At 46.8% G+C, this 20,117-nt stretch overlaps 1 protein-coding gene across 3 annotated transcripts in view; it reads left to right on the top strand.

The window, feature by feature from the left end:
- TCEA3 (transcription elongation factor A3) overlaps positions 1-20,117 on the top strand; it is a 55,358-nt gene that overhangs the window by 999 nt on the left and 34,242 nt on the right. For all 3 annotated transcript variants that reach the window (XM_061596109.1, XM_061596108.1, XM_061596107.1), the window contains exons 2-4: positions 16,954-17,016; positions 18,481-18,586; positions 19,208-19,340. In XM_061596109.1, the coding sequence (XP_061452093.1) occupies positions 16,954-17,016; positions 18,481-18,586; positions 19,208-19,340 (302 nt within the window). The remainder of the gene's footprint in view (positions 1-16,953; positions 17,017-18,480; positions 18,587-19,207; positions 19,341-20,117) is intronic.

The following is a 20,117-nucleotide window of genomic DNA, read 5'->3' as shown; positions in this document are numbered from 1 at the left end:
GTTGTTTATGCTCTTTCTTACGTCCACTTCAGTCAGATACGTGAGAGTTTCAGTTTTCTTTTAGAGACAGTCCTTCCCCCAATCTTACCAGAGAGTAGCCAGTCCCTATGAGGATTTGGGGAGAGGCTATGTAGGCAACAGGTGCTTGGCAGGAGTCTCGTGATGTAAATTTAATCTTCGCCTGGTGTCTTGCTGCATGCATCACAGTGAAGTAAAAATACTTATGCAAAAGAGGGAGAGGGTGGAGAAAATGGATCCTAGGCATAGCTTTCCCCCTCCAGATGCATAGGAAGGTGTGTGTGTGTGTGTGCACACACAATATAAATTTAATTGGTACAATTACAAAGCAGCTGGGAGTGTATATGAAATGTAATGGTCACCAGCAACAGATGGGTCACCTGCAACGGAAACAGGGCATATATCTTTAATAGTAATATAATTGATAAGGGTTTCTGTGCTGTCATATTTTGTAAGTCTCACTATTTTGTAAAAAGCAATGCATAAATACAATAAGTAGTAGTAGTGTGCAATACAGGCAAAAAAAAACACCCCACCTCGTTCTGGTTACAGTGGCAGGTAGCAGGTGCAAACTTTCCCTTCCAGGTACACACACAAAGACCAACTTTATTTATTTTATTTTAATCCTGCCTTTCCTCCAAGGAGTTCAAGGCTGTGCACGCGACTCCCCTGCTCGATATTGTCGCCTAATGACGAGCCTGTGAGGCTGAGAGAATGGCCTGGCCCAAGTGAGCTTTGAGGGGATTTGAACCCTGGTCTCCCAGCTTCTACTCCAACATTCTAACCACTACACCACCCTAGCGATTGGGCTCCTCAGCAACTTTCCCGTGAGGAATGTCAAACTTTGCTCATATTCTTTCATAGCCTCCAAGATTTCATAGATGAATACAAGGATACTCTTGGGTATTTCAATTTATTTGTTTCTTTTTAAGCAGATTGAAAGAGTACAGAGAAACTAATAACAAAAACATTGCTGAATATCCAATTCATTATTAAAATAGTTCATTTTTTACAGCCAGAGCATTCATCTTGTTTGTCATTTAGAGTTTTTTAATTAATGCCTCTTTATCAACATTTTGATGATTAGCATGTCTGTCAAAAATAAGTATAAGGGGGCTTACTGCCAGGTAAATGGGGTTAGGATTGCAACCTTATTCTCTTTTTGAATCATTCTAACAAACCTTTTCTAAAGCACATGACTTACCCCACAAGAATCTGGTGGACTGTAGTTTGTGAACAGTGCTGGGAATTGTAACTCTGTGTGAGGTAAACTACAGTTCCCAGAAGTCTTTGGGGGAAGCCATGTGCTTTAAAACGTATACATTAGAATTCTATGCCACATATTTTTCTTTGAAATAAGTTATATTTTCCCATCAGTTCTTAGCCACTAAAATACATGTTGTAATTAACATATTGCCTACCAGGAACTTACTTGGTAGCTAACATTATCAAAGAGATAATTGGACATAAGTTTATTTATTTATAATTTATACCTTCGAGGAGCTCAAGGCAATTTACATGTTATCCTTACAACAGCCCTGTGAAGTAGGTTAGGCTAAGTGACTGATTCCGGGTCATCTTGTGAGTTTCATGGCTGAATGGGGATTTGAACCCTGATCCTAATCTACTACATGACATTTTACTCTACATCACATTGGCCAATAGATCCTACTCTTCTGTTATTGGGCAGAGTTGGGAAGCTATCTACTCCTAAACACCTCTCAACAAAGGTCAGTCTCTCCTTTTCACTATTTCAAACTATTGAATGTTAAGAACATAAGAAGAGCCCAGGTGGATCAGGCCAATGGCCCATCTAGACTTGTTCTCACAGTGGCCAATCAAATCGCTATGGGAAGCCCGCAAGCAGGACCTGAGTGCAACAGCATTCTCCCCGCCAGAGGTGTAGTGGTCCAGGGTCTCAAGGGGTCTTAGACCCCTTACTTTTTTGGGAGCTGGGTCCCAGTGTCTCCAGCATCTCACGGCCAACCAGCACAAAAGGAGAGTGTGTTAGCCACTGAGAATAGTCTCCTAACATGCTTCTTTGTCCTTTCCTGGTGATTGGAACCAATCAGAGTGAAAGGAGGTGAGTCAGCTACAGAGAAGACTCTTTTCAGTAGCTAACACTCTCCTCCTTCATGCTTATTGGCTCCTAGTAATGTTATTTGTTATGGGAGAAGGCATTAACTAGGATCTCATTCTCAGCCCCACAGCAAAAAAAGGTGGTGGTGTCTGGGACTATCATGAAGGGATCCTGCACTTCTGATTTTGCTACTATGCTACTGCTTCCTGCTTGTGGCTCCCAGCATCTGGGATTCAGAAACGTACTGTCTCTGACAGTGGAGGTAGAACATGTTCATCTCTGCCTGTGATATGCTGCTCTGCCTTTTACCTGTGGCTTGATCACAGAGTCGTGGGGATTAATGTTATAATCACCTGTCTCATTCCCACCAGCCGATAAAGGCACAGCTACGGAGTTCAGTTGAAAATCTGGAAAACCTTGATTTCGGTGTTTGTTTACTCTGCAATGTTTGGCTGTCGTGTCTTGACTTCTGAAGTTGGGTGTGTCAGTAAACTGACTGTAGCTTTTTCCTTTTACTGGTTAGGTTACTCACACGCTAGAAAGGAAGCAAGTGAGGCCCAACTTTGTTTTTGTTTTTAAAGGCACCCCAATTGGTAAAACAGGGATCTGATGGAGATAGAGGCTAGAACACCGGAACTATCTGAGGACATGGTAGTGCATGGGGTGCCATCAGGGTTGGACCTTTGGGCAGACGTCCAGGGCCCCTCTCAGGAAAATGAGCAGGAGGGACTCCAAATGCAGCAGGATTGACTTATTCCTGGGGATGGGGAACCTTGGGCCTAGGGGCTAAATGTGACCCTCCAGACCTCTGTCCCTGTCCCGTGGAACTCTCCACAAGGTCACACCCCCTCCTTCCACACCCCTCCCTTCAGACCACACCCCTCCCTCCAGACCACGCCTCCTCAACATCCTTGCTTCATACCTTCCTCGAGTGTGTTTGCCTGGCTGGAATGTGTCTTTAAACTCTAATAATGCCTCTTGGTTGCCTGGATGGAGGATAGAGAGGCGAGTGTGAGAGTGCGCAGTACGAAGATGAAATTTTACATTCATTTTCCTGCCAACTTTTGCCTCTGCCCCCCCCCCTTGGCAGACAGCCCCAGAAAGGAATGCGGCTCTGGGGCTGACGAAGCTTCCCCAGCCCTGTCTTACTTCAAAATGTGCCCTGCATTAAACTGTTTAAGTCCCAAGTCAGGGAGGACTTTAAGTCCACAGCCTAAAACTCCCTAACAGCATCACTGTTCTTGTATTCTCTCCATATCCTGGATGAGCTCTGTGGCATTTTCTCCAGAATGGGCACATTTGAAGTTGGTGTATGTGAGTGTACGGTTTGTCATTTTTATTTCATGTGAGCAGTCTGAGGATTTGGCCCTTTGATTCCCAACAATGTGAGCATGGCAAGAGAATGGTGCAGAACGGTGCACCCTGGAGCAAGATTTACTCCTTGAGTCGAAGTTAATGTTTGACAACTTTGACTCCCCTTGCAAACTTTGCTCTAGTATACAAGGACTGTAAATAACTCCTCCCCACTCACCTCGACCAGATCTCCTTTAACCCCTGACATGTCCAGTCCTAAAGGCAAATGTTTGCAGCAAGGGGAAGGTCCTGCTGCCACCACTGTTGTATTCCTGATGGAATTGGCTCCCTACACACCCTACATTTCAAGCACATGACTTCCCCCAAAGAATCCTGGGAACTGTAGGTTGTTGAAGGTGCTAGGAATTGTAGTGGTATGAGATGTAAGCCTCAGATCCCTGGATTCTTTTGGAGGAAGCCATGTGCTTTAAATGTATGGTATGAACGCAGCCAATAGTGGCAAAATGTAAACAAGGCTTTCTGGCTTTAGGGAGGCTACAGCTGCTGACCTGGGAAAAAGGATTGGGAAGGAACATAGAAGCTAGGGATGGGGGATAAATTTGATTCAGTTCGCATTTAAAGCCAAATCTATCAAATTTGCTTTCTGAAACAATATGAGAACCAAAACATGGCCCTCCTTTGAAATGTGCACTTACTTGAATTTTGCAATGCAGTTCGGCAACAAAGCAATGTTTACAAAAATGCGTATGTTAGGGCAAGTGCACGTAAAAATGAATATATGAGTGAAAATAACATCATGCTTGTAAAAATGTGTACATGAGTCAAAACACGGATGTGTTTATTAGGAGAAATTCGCACCAAAATGTTGGAGAATTCTCATGAGGATTAAAAAAAAAAAAGCAAATTGCTATAGAACTGTGGAGAACTGAATTTAAGATTAGAAAAATTAGAAATGGAGAGAACTGAAATTGACAGGCATTTTCCATCCCTAAGACACACAGGATGCTGCTTTATACAGGGTCAGATCATTGGTCTGTCTAGCTCAGTACTGTCTACACTAGCAGCAACTCTCTCAGGGTTTCAGACTGGGAGCTTTCCCAGCCCTAACTGGAGATGCCAGGGATTGAGCCTGGCACCTTCTGCATGCAAGACAGATATTCTGCTGCTGAACTATGACCTTTCCCCATTCGCTTGGCCCTTAAGCAGCTGCTTGAGCTTGGGTCTGCCTGAAACCTGAGTATTTCTGTCTGTGTTTTGATTTTAGGTTGAGGGTTGGAAGAAGCTACGCTGTGGCACCTGATGCAAATCAGCCTTGCAAATAGATTAGGAAAAGTTGTTAGCCCACAAATATGTAGTTATAGTAGCCCATCTGCCCATGCATACTTAAGTTCTTTATTAGGGACCAACATTAGCAATACTTAGCATTTCATGCCCTCCAACATACCTTCTATTTTCAGTGTCCGGGTTGCGGGTGCCATTGCTTTCTGTAGCCAAAATGGCACCACTCACACGTGAGAGGGGGTGTAGCAGAAGGCTCCGGGGGACTCTAAGGTTTGCCGAAGTACAAATGAAATTTATCAGGTGCGGGGAACCCTAATGGTGTGGGGAAACCACAAGAACAGCTCAATGAGGACTGAGTGTGCCCAGTGGCCATGGAATGCTGACTGACTGTTGGCAGTGGAGGTTGCTCTTTTAGGGCGAAATAGAACTCTGCCCCACCAACTTCAGGTTGCTCTCAGCCAGTCCCCACCTGCCTGCCTTCTTACTTACAACCAATACATGGGGGGTGGCACTGCCTGTCAGCTTCTTCCTCCTCCTTAGTCTCAAGGTTGCCCCTTGTAGAACTCAGCAGGGAGAAGGATGGGGATGAAAGTAGAATTAGTTGGCTCTGCCTGTGATTGGCTCCGGCTCCACCAACTGTTGGGCTCCCTGCCTTGTGCCTAGGGATGGGGAAATCTATTATGTTCGGTTTTCTCAGTTTCTCGTTTTTCCAATCTTAAATTCAGTTCTCCACATTTCTGCAGCAATTTGTGAGTATTATTATTTTTAAAAAACCCTTGTGAACATTCTCCAGCATTTTTGGACAAATATCTCCTAATATTGTCAGCAGTATTGATTAATGTACAAATTTTTGCGAGCAATTACTTGTGATACAGTGCATCATGAATGAATATTATTTTCAGTCATGTATTCCTTTTTATGCACACTTCATGCATTTTTGAAAACATTGTTTGGTTGGCAAACTGCACTGCAAAATTTGGATAAGTGCAAATTTTGAAGGATGGTTGTGTTTTGGTTCTCACGTTGTTTTGGAAAGTGCGAATTAGATAGATTTGGCTTGAAATGAGAACGGAATCAAATTTCTCACCCATCTCTACTTCTGCCCTACCAACCCCAGTGTGCACCAGCTGCTACTGACTGTTGGGAAGGGGGAATGGAATGGAGTGTCTGGAATCCTGAACCACAGCACTCCCCACTGCAACTTTTTGTTGCACATCCCCACTTCTCTGTTTTACTTATTTGCCGGGGACAGTCTTCATTTTCTTTTACTTGTCCTTTGATTACTTCCTCTATATTTGGGTTGTCTTATTTTTTTTTAAAAGGTAGGTTGAGTAGCTAGAGTGGTAGTTTGAGTAGCTAGTAGCTAGGGCTCGAGGCAACCAAGTGCTCCACCCTGCACAACTTGTGACTTACCAAGCCAAACGAAGCACACCAGCAACGTATGATTATCTGCAGCAAGCCCAGGGAGCAGCAGCTGAGTGAGCCAGAGGAGATGGAGATGGAAGAGTTAGGAAATATAGAATACGTCGGTGTGTCAGCGGCCTCTTTCTGCTCCTCCATGGGCCTGGCATCGGTGCTGTGTCCGGTGCTGGCGCGTCTTCGGGACCATGACCTGGAGTTGGTGATGCAGCGGGCATCAGTGACGATGGCCATGGCTCCTTGCAGGACTTGGTGGACTTTGACATGGGCCACTCCAGCTTCATCTTGTGCCGCCACCTGGAGCTCGCCTTACACGCCCCACACTTCTACCTACGCTGCCTCGGCAAGAAGGGTGTCCTTGTTGGCGCCTTGCAGCGCAGGGGCGGCCCGGGCCTCCAGCTGCCCCCGCATCCTTCTGTTTGCCATTTTTGGGATTCCCCTGGGAAGCTTGTGAGACTTTGGGGGCGATTTGTGTGTGTTGGGCCCTGGGCGAGAGCCAGGAGGTTGAGAGATGTTGAGTGGAGAAGTGCAAGGCAATTGTTTTAATATTTATTTAATTTGTATTATGTGTGCTCTTGTATTGTGGCTTTATTGTATATTTTTATAATATTTGCTGTTTTATCTTCTGTACACTGCTTAGAGATTTTTATATAAAGCAGTATAGAAATGGCTTAAATAAATAAATAGAGCTGTCATTCCCCAGGGCATGTCATGGGCAGGCGGATAGGGTATGGGATGGCAAGAATAGGGAGAAGTCAGACTTTGAATGGGAAGAAGGCACCAGTGACGTGTCTACAGACGCGCTGGAGACTGTGAGTTCCTGCACTGTAGCCAGTGACAGCTCTGCCCCTATAGATCCCGTTGCCAGCATGGAAACCCGACCCAGTCAGGAAGATGATTCTCCACCTACCCGACACCCCTTCCCTTGCTCATTCCGCTATCACCACCATGCAGCCCTCCTCCATGTGTTGGGGAGGAACTTTCTGAGGTGGTCCAGCCACCCTCACCTGGGACTCGGAGACTGTGGCACCAGGAATCTCAGGGAACTGGCCCTCTGAGGAGGAGTGCTTGCCTGCGCGAGTGCTCTCCACAGTAACACTCAGTCCATGCAAGTAGGGTGCCCACCCATCCTTATTTAAGGTCAGTAAGGAGGCGTGTCTAGTTGCTGCAACAATATTTTAGTGCAGTGTAGCCATGTCTTGTTAATGCTAGTAGCGATGCTGACTCCTGTGTAACCTGTAAACTGATCCATGAAGTGCTGTGAACTGAAGCTTTCTATTAAAACTACTAAAGAAAAGCAGACCTCCGCATTCGTGTCTGACTTCAGTGGGTTCCTGTAAGGCATCATGATACAGTGCAAGAGCCTGCCATTTAATACACAGCAAGGTGCCAAGATCTATTCTGGACTTTGGTAACTATATTGGAGGATAATAATGCTTTTATAAATTGCTTTTCTACACACTTGTATTTGAAGCAGTGCCCAGTGAATTTAAAAGCTGGAAACCATTAAAGCAAATCATTAAAACAAAATCCTATGATTTTTTTTTTTTGAAAAGCAAGAACTTTTTTTTAAAAAAAAGAAACTCTAACAACTCCAAATGCATTTAACCAAAAGAGCAAACACTTTCTCCTGTGTTTTAAATCAGTGGATAATGGGTGACTGAGGTGTAATTGAACCTTTGAACTAAACTGAACTAATGCTTTCAGTTACTTGTTTTTAAACTTTTTATTTAACTGATAATTTTAATATTTCTTGTAAACCATTTAGAGACTCTTTTACAATCAAGTGGCATATAAATTTGTCAAATAAAAAAAGATAAATAAATAAATTCAGAAGGCATAATAGAGCTTCAGGGGCTATATTCCACTACCGGCATCCACAGCAGCTCCCTGTACTGGGGAACAGTGAGAGAGGACTATCCGTATCCTGCTTCTTGTGTGCTTCCTGCAGGCATCTGGTTGATCAGAACACTGGACTAGGTAGACCTTTTGTCTGATCCAGCAGGGTTGCTCATATGCATTTATTTATTACACTTTCTTCCAAAGAGCTCAAAGTGGCATACATGGTCCTGCCCAGCCCAGTTTTGTTCTCATGACAGCCTTGTGAAATAGGTTGTGCTGGGAGATAGTGGGCAAGGTTACTGTTGCGCTGCAGCCAACTCAGAAGGGACAGGAAGGGGGGAGGCATGAGTTTCAGGTGCCTCCGCAGCCAGAAGAAGCACACTTGGGGATTGTTGTGTCTGAGCAGGATCATGCGGGAGGGGGGCAGCCTGCTCTCCAGCCAGTTCCCACGAGTAATGCCCTTTCCGAGGAGCCGAGCGCACTGCCCCCAGTTGATGCAGAGTACTTGTGGGAGGAAGCTTCAGAGACAGTGCCAGCTCCTCCTTTACCAAGCAGTTCCCAGGAGGATTCCAGTGTGGCACCGCCCCCTGACCTCGAGCCCGTTGCTCGGGAGCAGGTGTCTTCAGATGAGCTGTTGGATAAGCGTCCCCTGTCTCCTCGTTCCCGTCGCCGCGAGAAACGGACAGGGCAAAGACAGGAATTACGAAGGAGTCAGAGATTACGTTCGAAAACATTTCCTATATAAGCCTGCCGCTCCTAGTGGGGGGTCGTTGAGTCAACTTCCTTCACACGCTGCAGAGCATGTCTAGAGTATAGTCAGGGACTCTAGTGAGTTAGCATAGGGTTTCTTATGAAGCGCAATGCCTTTGATGTATCCATTACTCTAATAAAACGAGATTTACTTGCACACACACTCCAGCCTCATTATTTCGGCTCTGGACGGGACAGATTGACTCAACCACCATCCCTACTCGAACCTGTTCCCATGGCGGATGACATGGACCAGAATGGAGCAAGAGGGGGAGTACCTATCACCATGGAAGCTTTGTATGCCGAGATCCAGAACCTCCAAGTGACTACGCAAGCCCTACAAGCCGAGAACCAAAACTTCAGAGCCGCAACGCAAGCCTTGCAAGTGGATAACCAGAATCTCCATGCCTTGTTCGCCCAAGTCCAGGCTCTGCCCCCCAGGGCGGCAGCCCCTGTGAAGTCTCCAGTGGGGCTCCCCGTGCGATACGGGGGCCAGAGTGAACAGTTTGCCACGTTTCTAGCCCAATGTGAGTTTTACATTCAAGTGCGCAGAGCTGAGTTCCCAACTGATGACGCAAAGGTGGCGTTCATCATCAGTTTATTGGAAGGGGAAGCGGCAAAATGGGCCACCCCGTATTTGATTCGCAATGACCAGATATTGCGCCAGTTTGACGCCTTCAAGAATGCGATGGGAGATATGTTCCGAGACCCCCAGAGGAAGGAGACGGTTGCCCGCCAGTTAGGGACCGTGAGACAGGGAAGGGGGTCTGTAGGGCAATACACGAATGCTTTTCGTGTTTTGTCTCAGGAGACGGAGTACAATGACCCAGCCTTGATGTACTTCTACAGAAATGGACTGAGTCCAGAAGTGTTGGATGAACTGGTGCGCTCCACACATCCCGACTCACTGAGGGGTTTGATTCAACTGAGTTTGCAGATAGACAGCCGCTTAGAAGGAAGAAAGTTGGAGCAAAGAATGGAGCCTTCACGGAGGCAGGTTGCTGCTCCGCTGCCCCGTGCGCGCCCTGTGCCCAATTATTTATTTATTTATTTAATTTAATTTATATTCCGCCCTAAGCCAAAAAGGCTCTCTGGGCGGTGTACATAAGAGATAAAACAAGCACAATATATAAATACAATAAGTATAACAAAATCAAAGATCAAAACAAACAATAACAAAGAACCAACAATGTCAAAATACAACAATAATGAAAATACTGATAAAATACACTATAAAATACAATTTAAAATACACTTTAAAATGCCTGGGAGTATAAAAAGGTTTTCACCTGGCGCCAAAAGGATAGCAGCGTTGGCGCCAGGTGTACCTCATCCAATCCTGGATGCCAATCCTGGCATCCCTACTGTCTCGGGAGAGGAGCCCATGCAGATTGGGGGGGGGCTAGATTGCGATTGACAGAGGAGGAGAGGGAAAGACGCCGGAGGGAAGGACTGTGTCTCTATTGCGGAAAGTCTGGACACCTCGCCAGAAATTGTGCAGCCAAAACCGGAAGATCCCAGCCGCCGGAAAACTTCACATCCCAGCTCTTGTAGAGGCTAGAGAGTTGGGGGGTGCTACAGACACTGAGCCTCTGTTACGACCCCTTCCCTCCCAAGGGGCCCTTCTGTTGCCCATTCGCATCACCCTATCCTCAGGAGAGAGATTCTCAGCCAAGGCTATGATCGACAGCGGAGCATCCTCTTGTTTCATAGACCGAGAGTTGGCGCTACACCACGCTATTCCCACAAGAGAACTGAGTCAGCCGTTGGCAGTGGAAACTATAGATGGCCAGCCTCTGAAGTCTGGGGGGGTGACTCGGGTGACTGAGTCCGTGGAAGTGAAGGTCCCTGGGCATCGGGAAGACCTGTTGTTCTATGTGGCGTCCTTGCCGCGTTTCCCGGTGGTGTTGGGTATGCCTTGGCTGGTTAGGCACAACCCCACAATCTTTTGGGATGAAGCTGTGGTGGTTTTTACCTCCAAGTACTGCCATCAACATTGCCAGCCTGAAGAGGAGCCACAGGTGTTGGCAGGGGCGCCTCCCCCAAGGGAGATAACTTTGCCCACCAAGTATGGGAGTTTTCGGGACATCTTCGATAAAAAGGAAGCGGAGCAACTCCCTCCTCACCGGCCCTATGATTGTGCCATTGATTTGGTGCCTGGGGCACGCATCCCCGCCGGGCGGATCTACTCTCTATCTGAACCAGAGTTGGCAGTGTTAAGGGAGTTTCTGGACACCAATTTGAAGAAAGGCTTCATTCGCCCTTCACAGTCCCCAGCTGGTGCACCCCTGCTGTTTGTGAAGAAAAAAGGGGGGGAGCCCCGTCCCTGTAATGATTATCGAGCCCTAAACCAGCTCACTATCCCCAATAGTTACCCACTGCCGCGCATTAGGGAAATGTTGGAGTGGTTGCATTCCACCAAAATTTTCACGAAACTGGACTTGAGAGGAGCTTACAACTTGGTGAGAATTAAGGCAGGTCATGAATGGAAGACTGCATTTAAGACCCGTTACGGTCAGTTTGAGTATTTGGTGATGCCATACGGGTTGTCGGGAGCACCTGGAGTCTTCCAAAATTTTATGAATGACATCTTTCGGGACTTTGTGGACCTCTTTATGATAGTGTATTTGGATGATATCCTGATTTATTCAAATACTCCTGAGGAACACGACTCGCATGTGCGTGCAGTGCTGCAGAAGTTACGGGAACACCGTCTTTACGCGAAGCTGGAAAAGTGTGGGTTTGACCTAACCACGTTGGACTTTCTGGCGTATCGGATCTCTCCAGCAGGAGTAGAAATGGACCCAGAAAAAGTTCGTTGTGTACTCACGTGGCAACCCCCCAAGACCAAGAAGGATTTGCAACGCTTCTTGGGCTTTGCGAATTACTACCATCGTTTCATAGCCAACTACTCCCATCAGACCGCACTGCTCACGGATTGCCTGAAGGGCTCAGGACCTTTCCAATGGACAGAAGCTGCACAAGAGGCTTTCGAGAGCCTGAAGTGAAGGTTTGCTACCGAACCCATACTACAGCATGCTGACCCGGCGCTCCCTTTTGTGGTAGAGACGGATGCGTCGGACATCGCGATCGGAGGGGTTCTTTTGCAACCGGCCCAGAAAGGGGGAGAACTGATGCCTTGTGCCTACTTTTCCAGAAAGTTAACTGACTCTGAACAAAACTACACTGTGTGGGAAAAGGAGCTATTAGCCATTAGAGATGCCTTTGAAGCCTGGAGACACCATTTGGAAGGGGCGCAGCATGAAATTGAGGTGCGCACGGACCATCGTAATCTAGAGAGTCTTCATACCGCCCATAAACTCAATCAGAGGCAAGTGCGCTGGGCTCAGTTCTTCGCACGGTTCCATTTCAAAATTCATTATATCTCCCAAGCACAGAATAAGTGGGCTGATGCCCTCTGAAGGAAGCCAGAATTTCTGAGGGATCCCACCCCAAGACCGTTACAGTACATAATTCCTCCCGAGCAGGGAGTAGTAGGGGCCTGCCAAGATTCTTGGGAAGCTGAAGTGCGTGAAGTGCAACAACCGGACCCTTCCGTGCAAGAGCAGCGGGTCGAAGAGGGCGTGTCACCCCAGGCAGAACAGAAGGACCTTATATGGAAGGATGGCATACTGCACCATCAGGAAGCTGTTTATGTGCCCCCCAGAGAACTGTGAGTGAGGGTACTACGTCAGTGCCATGACGCCCCCACGGCAGGCCACTTTGGGGTTTTTAAGACCATTCAAGCTGTCACTCGGGAGTTCTGGTGGCCCAAGGTGAAGAAGGACGTAGAGCATTACGTTCGCTCTTGCCCCACTTGCATGAGGGCTAAACATGCCACTGGGAAGCCGCCGGGGCTACTGGAACCCCTTCCTACTCCAGGAGGACCTTGGCGAATGATTACTATGGATTTTATAACAGACCTTCCACCTTCGCCGGGGAAAACCACAGTTTTGGTGGTCGTTGATGCCTTCTCGAAAATGGCTCACTTCATTCCATGCACAGGGCTCCCAAGCGCTCAAGACACTGCCAAGTTGTACGTGCAAAATGTGTATCAGCTGCACGGTCTGCCAGACAGCCTGGTTTCCGATTGGGGCACACAATTCACCTCATGTTTTTGGCAAGCGTTGTGGAAGTTGCTGCAAAGTGAGCTGAGACTGTCGTCTGCCCATCATCCCCAAACGGATGGGCAGTCCGAGAGGGTCAACGCAGTGTTGCAACAATATTTACGTTGTTTTGTGGGGTATCAGTAGGACAACTGGATGTCCTACCTGCATTTAGCAGAATTTGCCTGTAATAATGCTGTGCATTCGCACACGCAACAGACTCCTTTCTTCACCAATTTTGGCTACCACCCCCGAGCCTTCCCTGCCCCAAAAGACAGTCTCTCAGTCCCAGCTGCTGAGGATTACTTGCAGGAACTTCACGCTATGCAACAGCTTCTCCAAGAGCAACTAGAACAGGCCAAAGCGGATTACAAATGCGCAACTGACCAGCATCGGAGAGAGGGGGACCTCATACGAGTGGGAGACCAGGTCTGGATCTCTACACGTTTCCTAGCTATGCCTGGCCGGTGTCGTAAACTGCAGGATCGGCGTGTAGGGCCCTTTGAGGTGGAGGCTCAGATTAACCCCGTGGCTTACAGACTAAAATTGCCGCCCACCTTCAAGATGCACCCAGTCTTCCACAGGGCATTGTTGACCAAGGACGCTGCCCCCGACCCTCACCATCCACAAGTGGAGCCCGCACCGCCGTTGTTGGTAGAGAGGGAGGAGGAATACGAAGTAGAACAGATTTTGGACTCGCGAAAACGCCAAGGGCGTCTTCAGTACCTGATTCATTGGAAGGGGTACAATCCAACTGAACGTTCCTGGGAAACAGAGGAGAATGTGCGCGCTCCGACTTTGGTGAGAGAATTCCATGAAGCTTATCCAGAGAAACCTAGACCTCAGGGGTGGGAAGGGTTAAAGCATGGAGGGGGGGATGATGTTGCACTGCAGCCAACTCAGAAGGGCAGGAAGGGGGGAGGCATGAGTTTCAGGCGCCTCCGCAGCCAGAAGAAGCAGAGTTGGGGATTGTTGTGTCTGAGCAGGATCGTGCGGGAGGGGGGCAGCCTGCTCTCCAGCCAGTTCCCATGAGTAACGCCCTTTCTGAGGAGCGGAGTGCACCACCCCCAGTTGATGCAGAGGACTTGTGGGGGGAAGCTTCAGAGTCAGTGCCAGCTCCTCCTTTACCAAGCAGTTCCCAGGAGGATTCCAGTGTGGCACCGCCCCCTGACCTCGAGCCCGTTGCTCGGGAGCAGTGTCTTCAGATGAGCCGTTGGATGCGCGTCCCCTGTCTCCTCGTTCCCGTCGCCACGAGAAACGGACAGGGCAAAGACAGGAATTACGAAGGAGTCAGAGATTACGTTCGAAAAAATTTCCTATATAAGCCTGCCGCTCCTAGTGGGGGGTCGTTGAGTCAACTTCCTTCACACGCTGCAGAGCATGTCTAGAGTATAGTTAGGGACTCTAGTGAGTTAGCGTAGGGTTTCCTATGAAGTGCAATGCCTTTGATGTATCCATTACTCTAATAAAACGAGATTTACTTGCACACACACTCCAGCCTCATTCTTTTGGCTCTGGATGGGACAGTTACCCAGGGGAGCTTCTATCTATCAATTAATCAGTCAGCTAGCCAAAGCAATATTAGACAGCAACATCGGAAGACCCACAGAAAGCCTTCCCAAGCTAGAGGAGTAACGAGAGCTCTCGCCCATCCTACATCCTTTAGGGGCTGGAAACTTGAACAGACAATGGACAATACTAAAGTAAATACTCATCCCAACTGGAAGAATTACCGGTGATTTCGCCCACCCACCTCATTCTAACTATTTGGGGATTTCTTGATTAAGAACATAGGAACATGGGAAGAGCCCTGCTGGATCAGAGCAGTGGCCCATCTAGTCCAGCATCCTGTTCTCCCAGTGGCCAATCAGTTGCCTATGGGAAGTGCAACAGTGCTGTCCCCTCTTGTGATTCCCAGCAACTGGCATTCAGAGGTATACTGCCTCTGACTATGGAGGCAGAGCATAGCCATTGTGGCTAGCAGCCGTTGATAGCCTTATCCTCCATGAATTTGTCTAATCCTCATTTCGGTGACAGTACATAAGAAATGCACTGATTACTGAAATGGGAAAATCTTCCCTTGTGTAGTAGCAACAGCCGTATCTTGGTTGCTGTTGTTATTATTTATTGAATTTGCATCCTGCCCTTTCTCCCAAAGGAGCCCAGGGCAGCAATAAATTAATCTAATAAATGGCTGTGGAAATCGGAAGCCAGGCAGCCTTGGTGTGTGAATGTTTATAATGCGGGTGTTTGTGAGGACCTCTTGGAGAGCGCTGAAACTGAAATACTATTTTTTCTGTCACTTGTGAAAAGTGCCTTTGATCCAAGCTGGGCTCCAAAGGCAAGAGCCCATCAGAAGTCCTGTTTGTGCTGCCTGTGTGGGCTGCTTCAGTGAATTGCAGAAGTTATTTGAAAGGCAGACTGAAATTCTGTTGACATGGGAACAACTTCTGACTTTTGCAACATCTGGTTTCCGTAAAGATCTGGGGTGATGTCGACACTTTCCCTTCAAAGAAATTTCCAGATTATGGTGTTTGGGGATGTGTTGACATGATATTTTCTTGCTGGGAGTAGTATGTGTTAGCCATGCAGAATTCCAGTTCGTGTTCATTTCCAAAGTCGGCCGGTCAGGCCTGGTTCATTTATTGCATTGTGTCAAACTGAGGCTTTTGGTGTGCCACTGGAAACCCACCATTTAAAGTCTATTTATAGAGTTATATGGCATAGGACCAAATCAGACCATTGGTCCATCTAGCTTAGTATTGTCTGCACTGCCTGGCAGCAGCTTTCCAGTGATTTAGATGGGGTCCTCTCCCAGTCCTACTTGGAGATCCAGGGATTGAAACTGGAACCTTCTGCAGGCAAAGCACATGCTCTACCACTAAGCTAAAGCCCTTCCCTTAAAGTATGCAGACGTTTGGCATGTGAAAGGTGTGCAGGACTGGCTTGAGGCATGCTGGGAGAGATTGCAGGCTGGCTTTCTCTCACAACCACTGTCTGTCTGTCTGCAGGCTCATTTTTGCAACCACATCAGGTGCTCCCTTGGTGTGATGTCTGTCAATTTCATTTCTCTCAGATTCTCATTGTTCCAGTCTTAAATTCAGTTCTCCATATTTCTGCAGCAATCTTCATTAAAAAAAAAAAAATCCGTATGAAAATCCTCCGCATTTTAGTGCAAATTCTCCTAATAGACACATTTTTGTAGGCAGTTTTGACCAACGTACACACTTTTGCCAGCCATTCCCCACCATATAATGTGTTTTTGAAGGTTATTTTCACTCACTCATTTTTATGCACTTTCCCCTAATATATGCATTTAACAAGCCTTTCAACAAGCCTTTTAGGTTGAGACCTATCCCAGTCTGCGTCTGTGTTAGAATTGTTTAATATGGTTTTTAATAGTGTTTTTAACCCTTTTTTAAAAGTTTTTTTTAATGTTTTTAACGCTGTTTTGTTTTAATGTATTTTAAGCAGAGATTGGAAAAGTTACTTTTTTGAACCGCGACTCCCATCAGCCCAATCCAGTGGCCATGCTGGCTGGGGCTGATGGAAGTTGTAGTTCAAAAAAGTAACTTTTCCAAGCTCTGATCTTAAGATCTGTTTTATGATGTTTTAAAGTGTTTTTAGCGCTTTGTTTGCCGCCCTGGGCTCCTGCTGGGAGGAAGGGTGGGATACAAATTAAATAATAAATAAATAAATAAATAAATAAAATAATATATGTATTTTTGCACGCACTGTTTGACTGGTGAACTGAATTGCAAAATTCTGATAAGTGTGGATTTTGAAGGATGGCTGTGTTTTGGTTCTTGTATTGTTTCAGAAAGTGCAGAATTGATAGATTTGGCTTGAAATGAGAACTGAATTGAAATTCTCACCCATGCAACCTTACGGGGGCTGCATACTAGTGGTGGGGTACGGCCAGACACACATCACTCCATCCAGACAAGCAAGAGGCGTTCTCACAGTTTGAGGACTAGAACACTGCCTGTGAGGAGTGTAATCTGGGGGAGCGTGGCTTGGGCAGAGTCCCAAGGGCCAGACGGAGAGGCCTTGAGGGCCACTTTCAGTCCCTGGGCCTGAGGCTCCATATCCCTCTTCTAAGGGATGCCAATATTCCCTACATGTGTGTTTCCCCCTCCTTAGGAAGGTGCTCTTGACCTGCTGAAGAAACTGAACAGTTGCCCCATGACCATCCAGCTGCTGCAGGTAAGGCTTCCCTTGCCTTGGGAGAACCTTTGCTCAGAAAAAAGAGCTGTAAACACTAAGTAAATAACTTGATAAACATGGGAGGGGTGAGAGAGAGCAGAAATTCTCACTGGGACCAGTGCAGGGGTGGAAAGGGTTAAGATCCTTCTCAGTGCGCTGTGGTGCTGATGACATCCCCTCCCCAATGGTGGCTATTAACATTAAGAGAAAGAAGCCCTTCACCTTCCAGTGATGTGCTTAGTATCATGTCTAGTCTGACATAGGAAGCTGCCTTATATTTGTTCCGCCCTTGTGAGGAATTGATCCTTCCTTGCGGCAGCACCACCTACATTTTGGAACTCTCTGCCATCTGCAGGCGCCTTTGCTGGTCCTGCTGAAAACTTATTTTCTTTTAAGCGAGCCCCCCCCCCCAACATGTAAATTTGATATATGTCATTTTATCTCATAATATGTATTTAAAAACAACAACAACCAGTTGATTTTGTTTTGAAAAATTTAGGCTAATTTGTGTTTTAACTTCTGATTTTTATTGGCAACTTTCATTTACATTATATGTTGTAATTTCTTTTTTTTTTTTAGCCTATTACTGTTTTAAATGTTTTTAAATGGTTTTTAATTATTTGGTCTTTTAAAAACTGTTTTTATTGGTAGTTTAAAGTTTTTTGTGTAAACCTAGTTGTTGCTGGACCATAGCTCCAACTCTCCCTGTCTGTTGGTCATACTGGCTGACACTGATGGGAGATGGAGACTAACATCTGGAGGGCACTGTGTTGGCTTCCCATGTTCTATTCTGATTGAGAGTGGCTCCTGAGGGCCTCAGGCATGGAGAGGCCTTTCTCATGCCTAGTCAAGGCCTGTGTCAGAGCGCAGCCAGGTTGGGCTCTGGCCAAGGGCTCCTGAGCCCCAGAGGAGCCCCTGAAGGGCCCCTCCTTAAGGTGGGAAAGTGGCACTCCCGTTCTGTGATCAACAGCAGCTTCAAGTCCTGCAAGCTGACCCTGCCCTGGATCGCGGAGAGGGAGCTCCAATACAGACAATGTGGACTTCAATAAGCCCACCTGCGTGCCCCACCTACCTCTCCTGTCTGTGGGAATGTTGTGTGTGCTCTGTGCGCATGCCTGCCATCACCCAAGATGGCAGCAGGGGCTTCCCTAAGGGGCTGACACCCTTGCTGCCATCTTGGGTGATGGCAGGCATGCGTGCTATACATGATTCACATGACATGAGAGGTAGGTGGGGCACACGGGTGGGCTTATTAGCCCTGTGCTGCCTGTTTGGGGTGTGTGTGTTGGGTTACAGCGCTGCAGACCCAGGGCAAGTGATGTCTGGTGCTGGCCCTGTGCCTGCTCCCTGCTCCTTTTTTAATTGGAGATTAATTGGAGATATCAGGGACCTTCTGTGTGCCAAGTATGTGCTCTGTCATTAGGGTCTTGCAGGAACATCTGTTGATCCCTTGTCTCCTCTCAGACCACAAGAATTGGCGTGGCTGTCAACACGATCCGTAAGCACTGCACAGACGAGGAGGTGGTCACTCTGGCGAAAATCCTCATCAAGAACTGGAAGAGGTTGTTGGGTAAGAGGATGGCAAGGACCTTGTTTTGGATGGGACACATTAGGTTATTCCACTATTCTATTTTAAACAGTCATGGCTAACCCCCTCAAAGAAACCTGAGTGTAATTTGTGAAGGGTGCTGGGAGTTGATAGGAGACCCCTATTTCCCTCATAAAGCTACAGTTCCGCAAGTGGTTTAACAGTCAGTCCGTCTTCCCAGAGAAGTCTGGGAATTGTACCTCTATGAGGAGAACAGGGGTCTCCTAACAATGCTCAGCACCCTTCACAAACTACATTTCCCAGGATTTTGGGGTGGGTTGGGGTGGGGAAACCATGCATGTTTAAAGCAGAATAATAGTGGAATAAATGTATGGTGTGAATGTGGTCCAGGTCTCCCAAGCATCTGGAAACATCATATGTATGGAAGGACCTTAGAGTGATCATCATTAGAAGGTCACTTAGATGTCAAGAGAGCAACGTAACTAAGGGTGCTGAGATTTGTGAGGCCTTGTGCCAAGGGGTTAGGGAGGTATCACAGGGCTGACTGAATATGGAACTACTAACGGAGCTAATAAATATGCAAGACTTTACAGATTGGATTGCTTACAATGGTATCCGGATGTCCCATTTTCTCTCTTTCAGAGTCAGGGACTGAGAAGAGCAAAAAGGAGAAAGACGGAGACAGAGGGATTGATATCCCTGGCTGGAAAACTGAAGACGCCGTTTCCCACTCAGTGAATCTCTGCAAAAGTTCTGATGGAAAGCAAAAAGACCGGTATTTGCATGTTAGGGCCTTTCACAGTCTGTAGTGCAAAAGGGTGCCATGGCTGAACTGGATTGGATCCAATTGTCTTCCCGCAAAAGAGAGTTTTTGTTTTAGATATCACATTTTCTGAGTCAACAAATATCATTGCTGGTAAAAATGCTGTTTTCTCCAGCTAGCAGGGGGAAGAAAGGGGGGGGGGGTAGAGGAGGCACAGGATGCAGGAAAAAAACTAGGCCACATTTACATTTATTCCACTATAATTCCACTTTCAGCAGTCACGGCTTCCTCAAAAGAATCCTGGGAACTAGTTTGTGAAGGGTGCTGAGAGTTGCTAGGAGACCCCTGTTCCCCTCACAGAGCTACAATTCCTATAGATTTCTAGGAAGAGGGACTGACTGTTAAACCATTTGCAGAATTGTAGCTCTATATGGGATATAGGGGTCTCCTAACAACTCTCAGCACCCCTTACAAACTACAGTTCCCAGGATTCTTTGAGGGAAGCTGGGACTGTTTGCAGTGGAATAATAATGGAATAAATGTAGGTTGCGAATGTGGCCTTAGAGAAGAACAAGTTCTCAGTGCCAAAAGGTTTTATTATGCCAAGTGTTTCAGAATAAAGAAATTCTTACCACCAACTTGCAAAGATATACTTCTGTAGCCTTTTTCTTGGCTCGTAGAATTCAGCAAAATGGTTCTAATATGCATGAAGAGCTACTGTATTTATAATTTACTGTATAATACCTTGGGATCCCTTTGAGATGATGGGCAGTTTAGAATATTAAACCA

This window comes from Rhineura floridana, chromosome 15 (assembly GCF_030035675.1).
Source record: "Rhineura floridana isolate rRhiFlo1 chromosome 15, rRhiFlo1.hap2, whole genome shotgun sequence".
NCBI classification, from domain to species: domain Eukaryota; kingdom Metazoa; phylum Chordata; class Lepidosauria; order Squamata; family Rhineuridae; genus Rhineura; species Rhineura floridana.
This window is presented reverse-complemented; position numbering and strand designations above follow the sequence as displayed.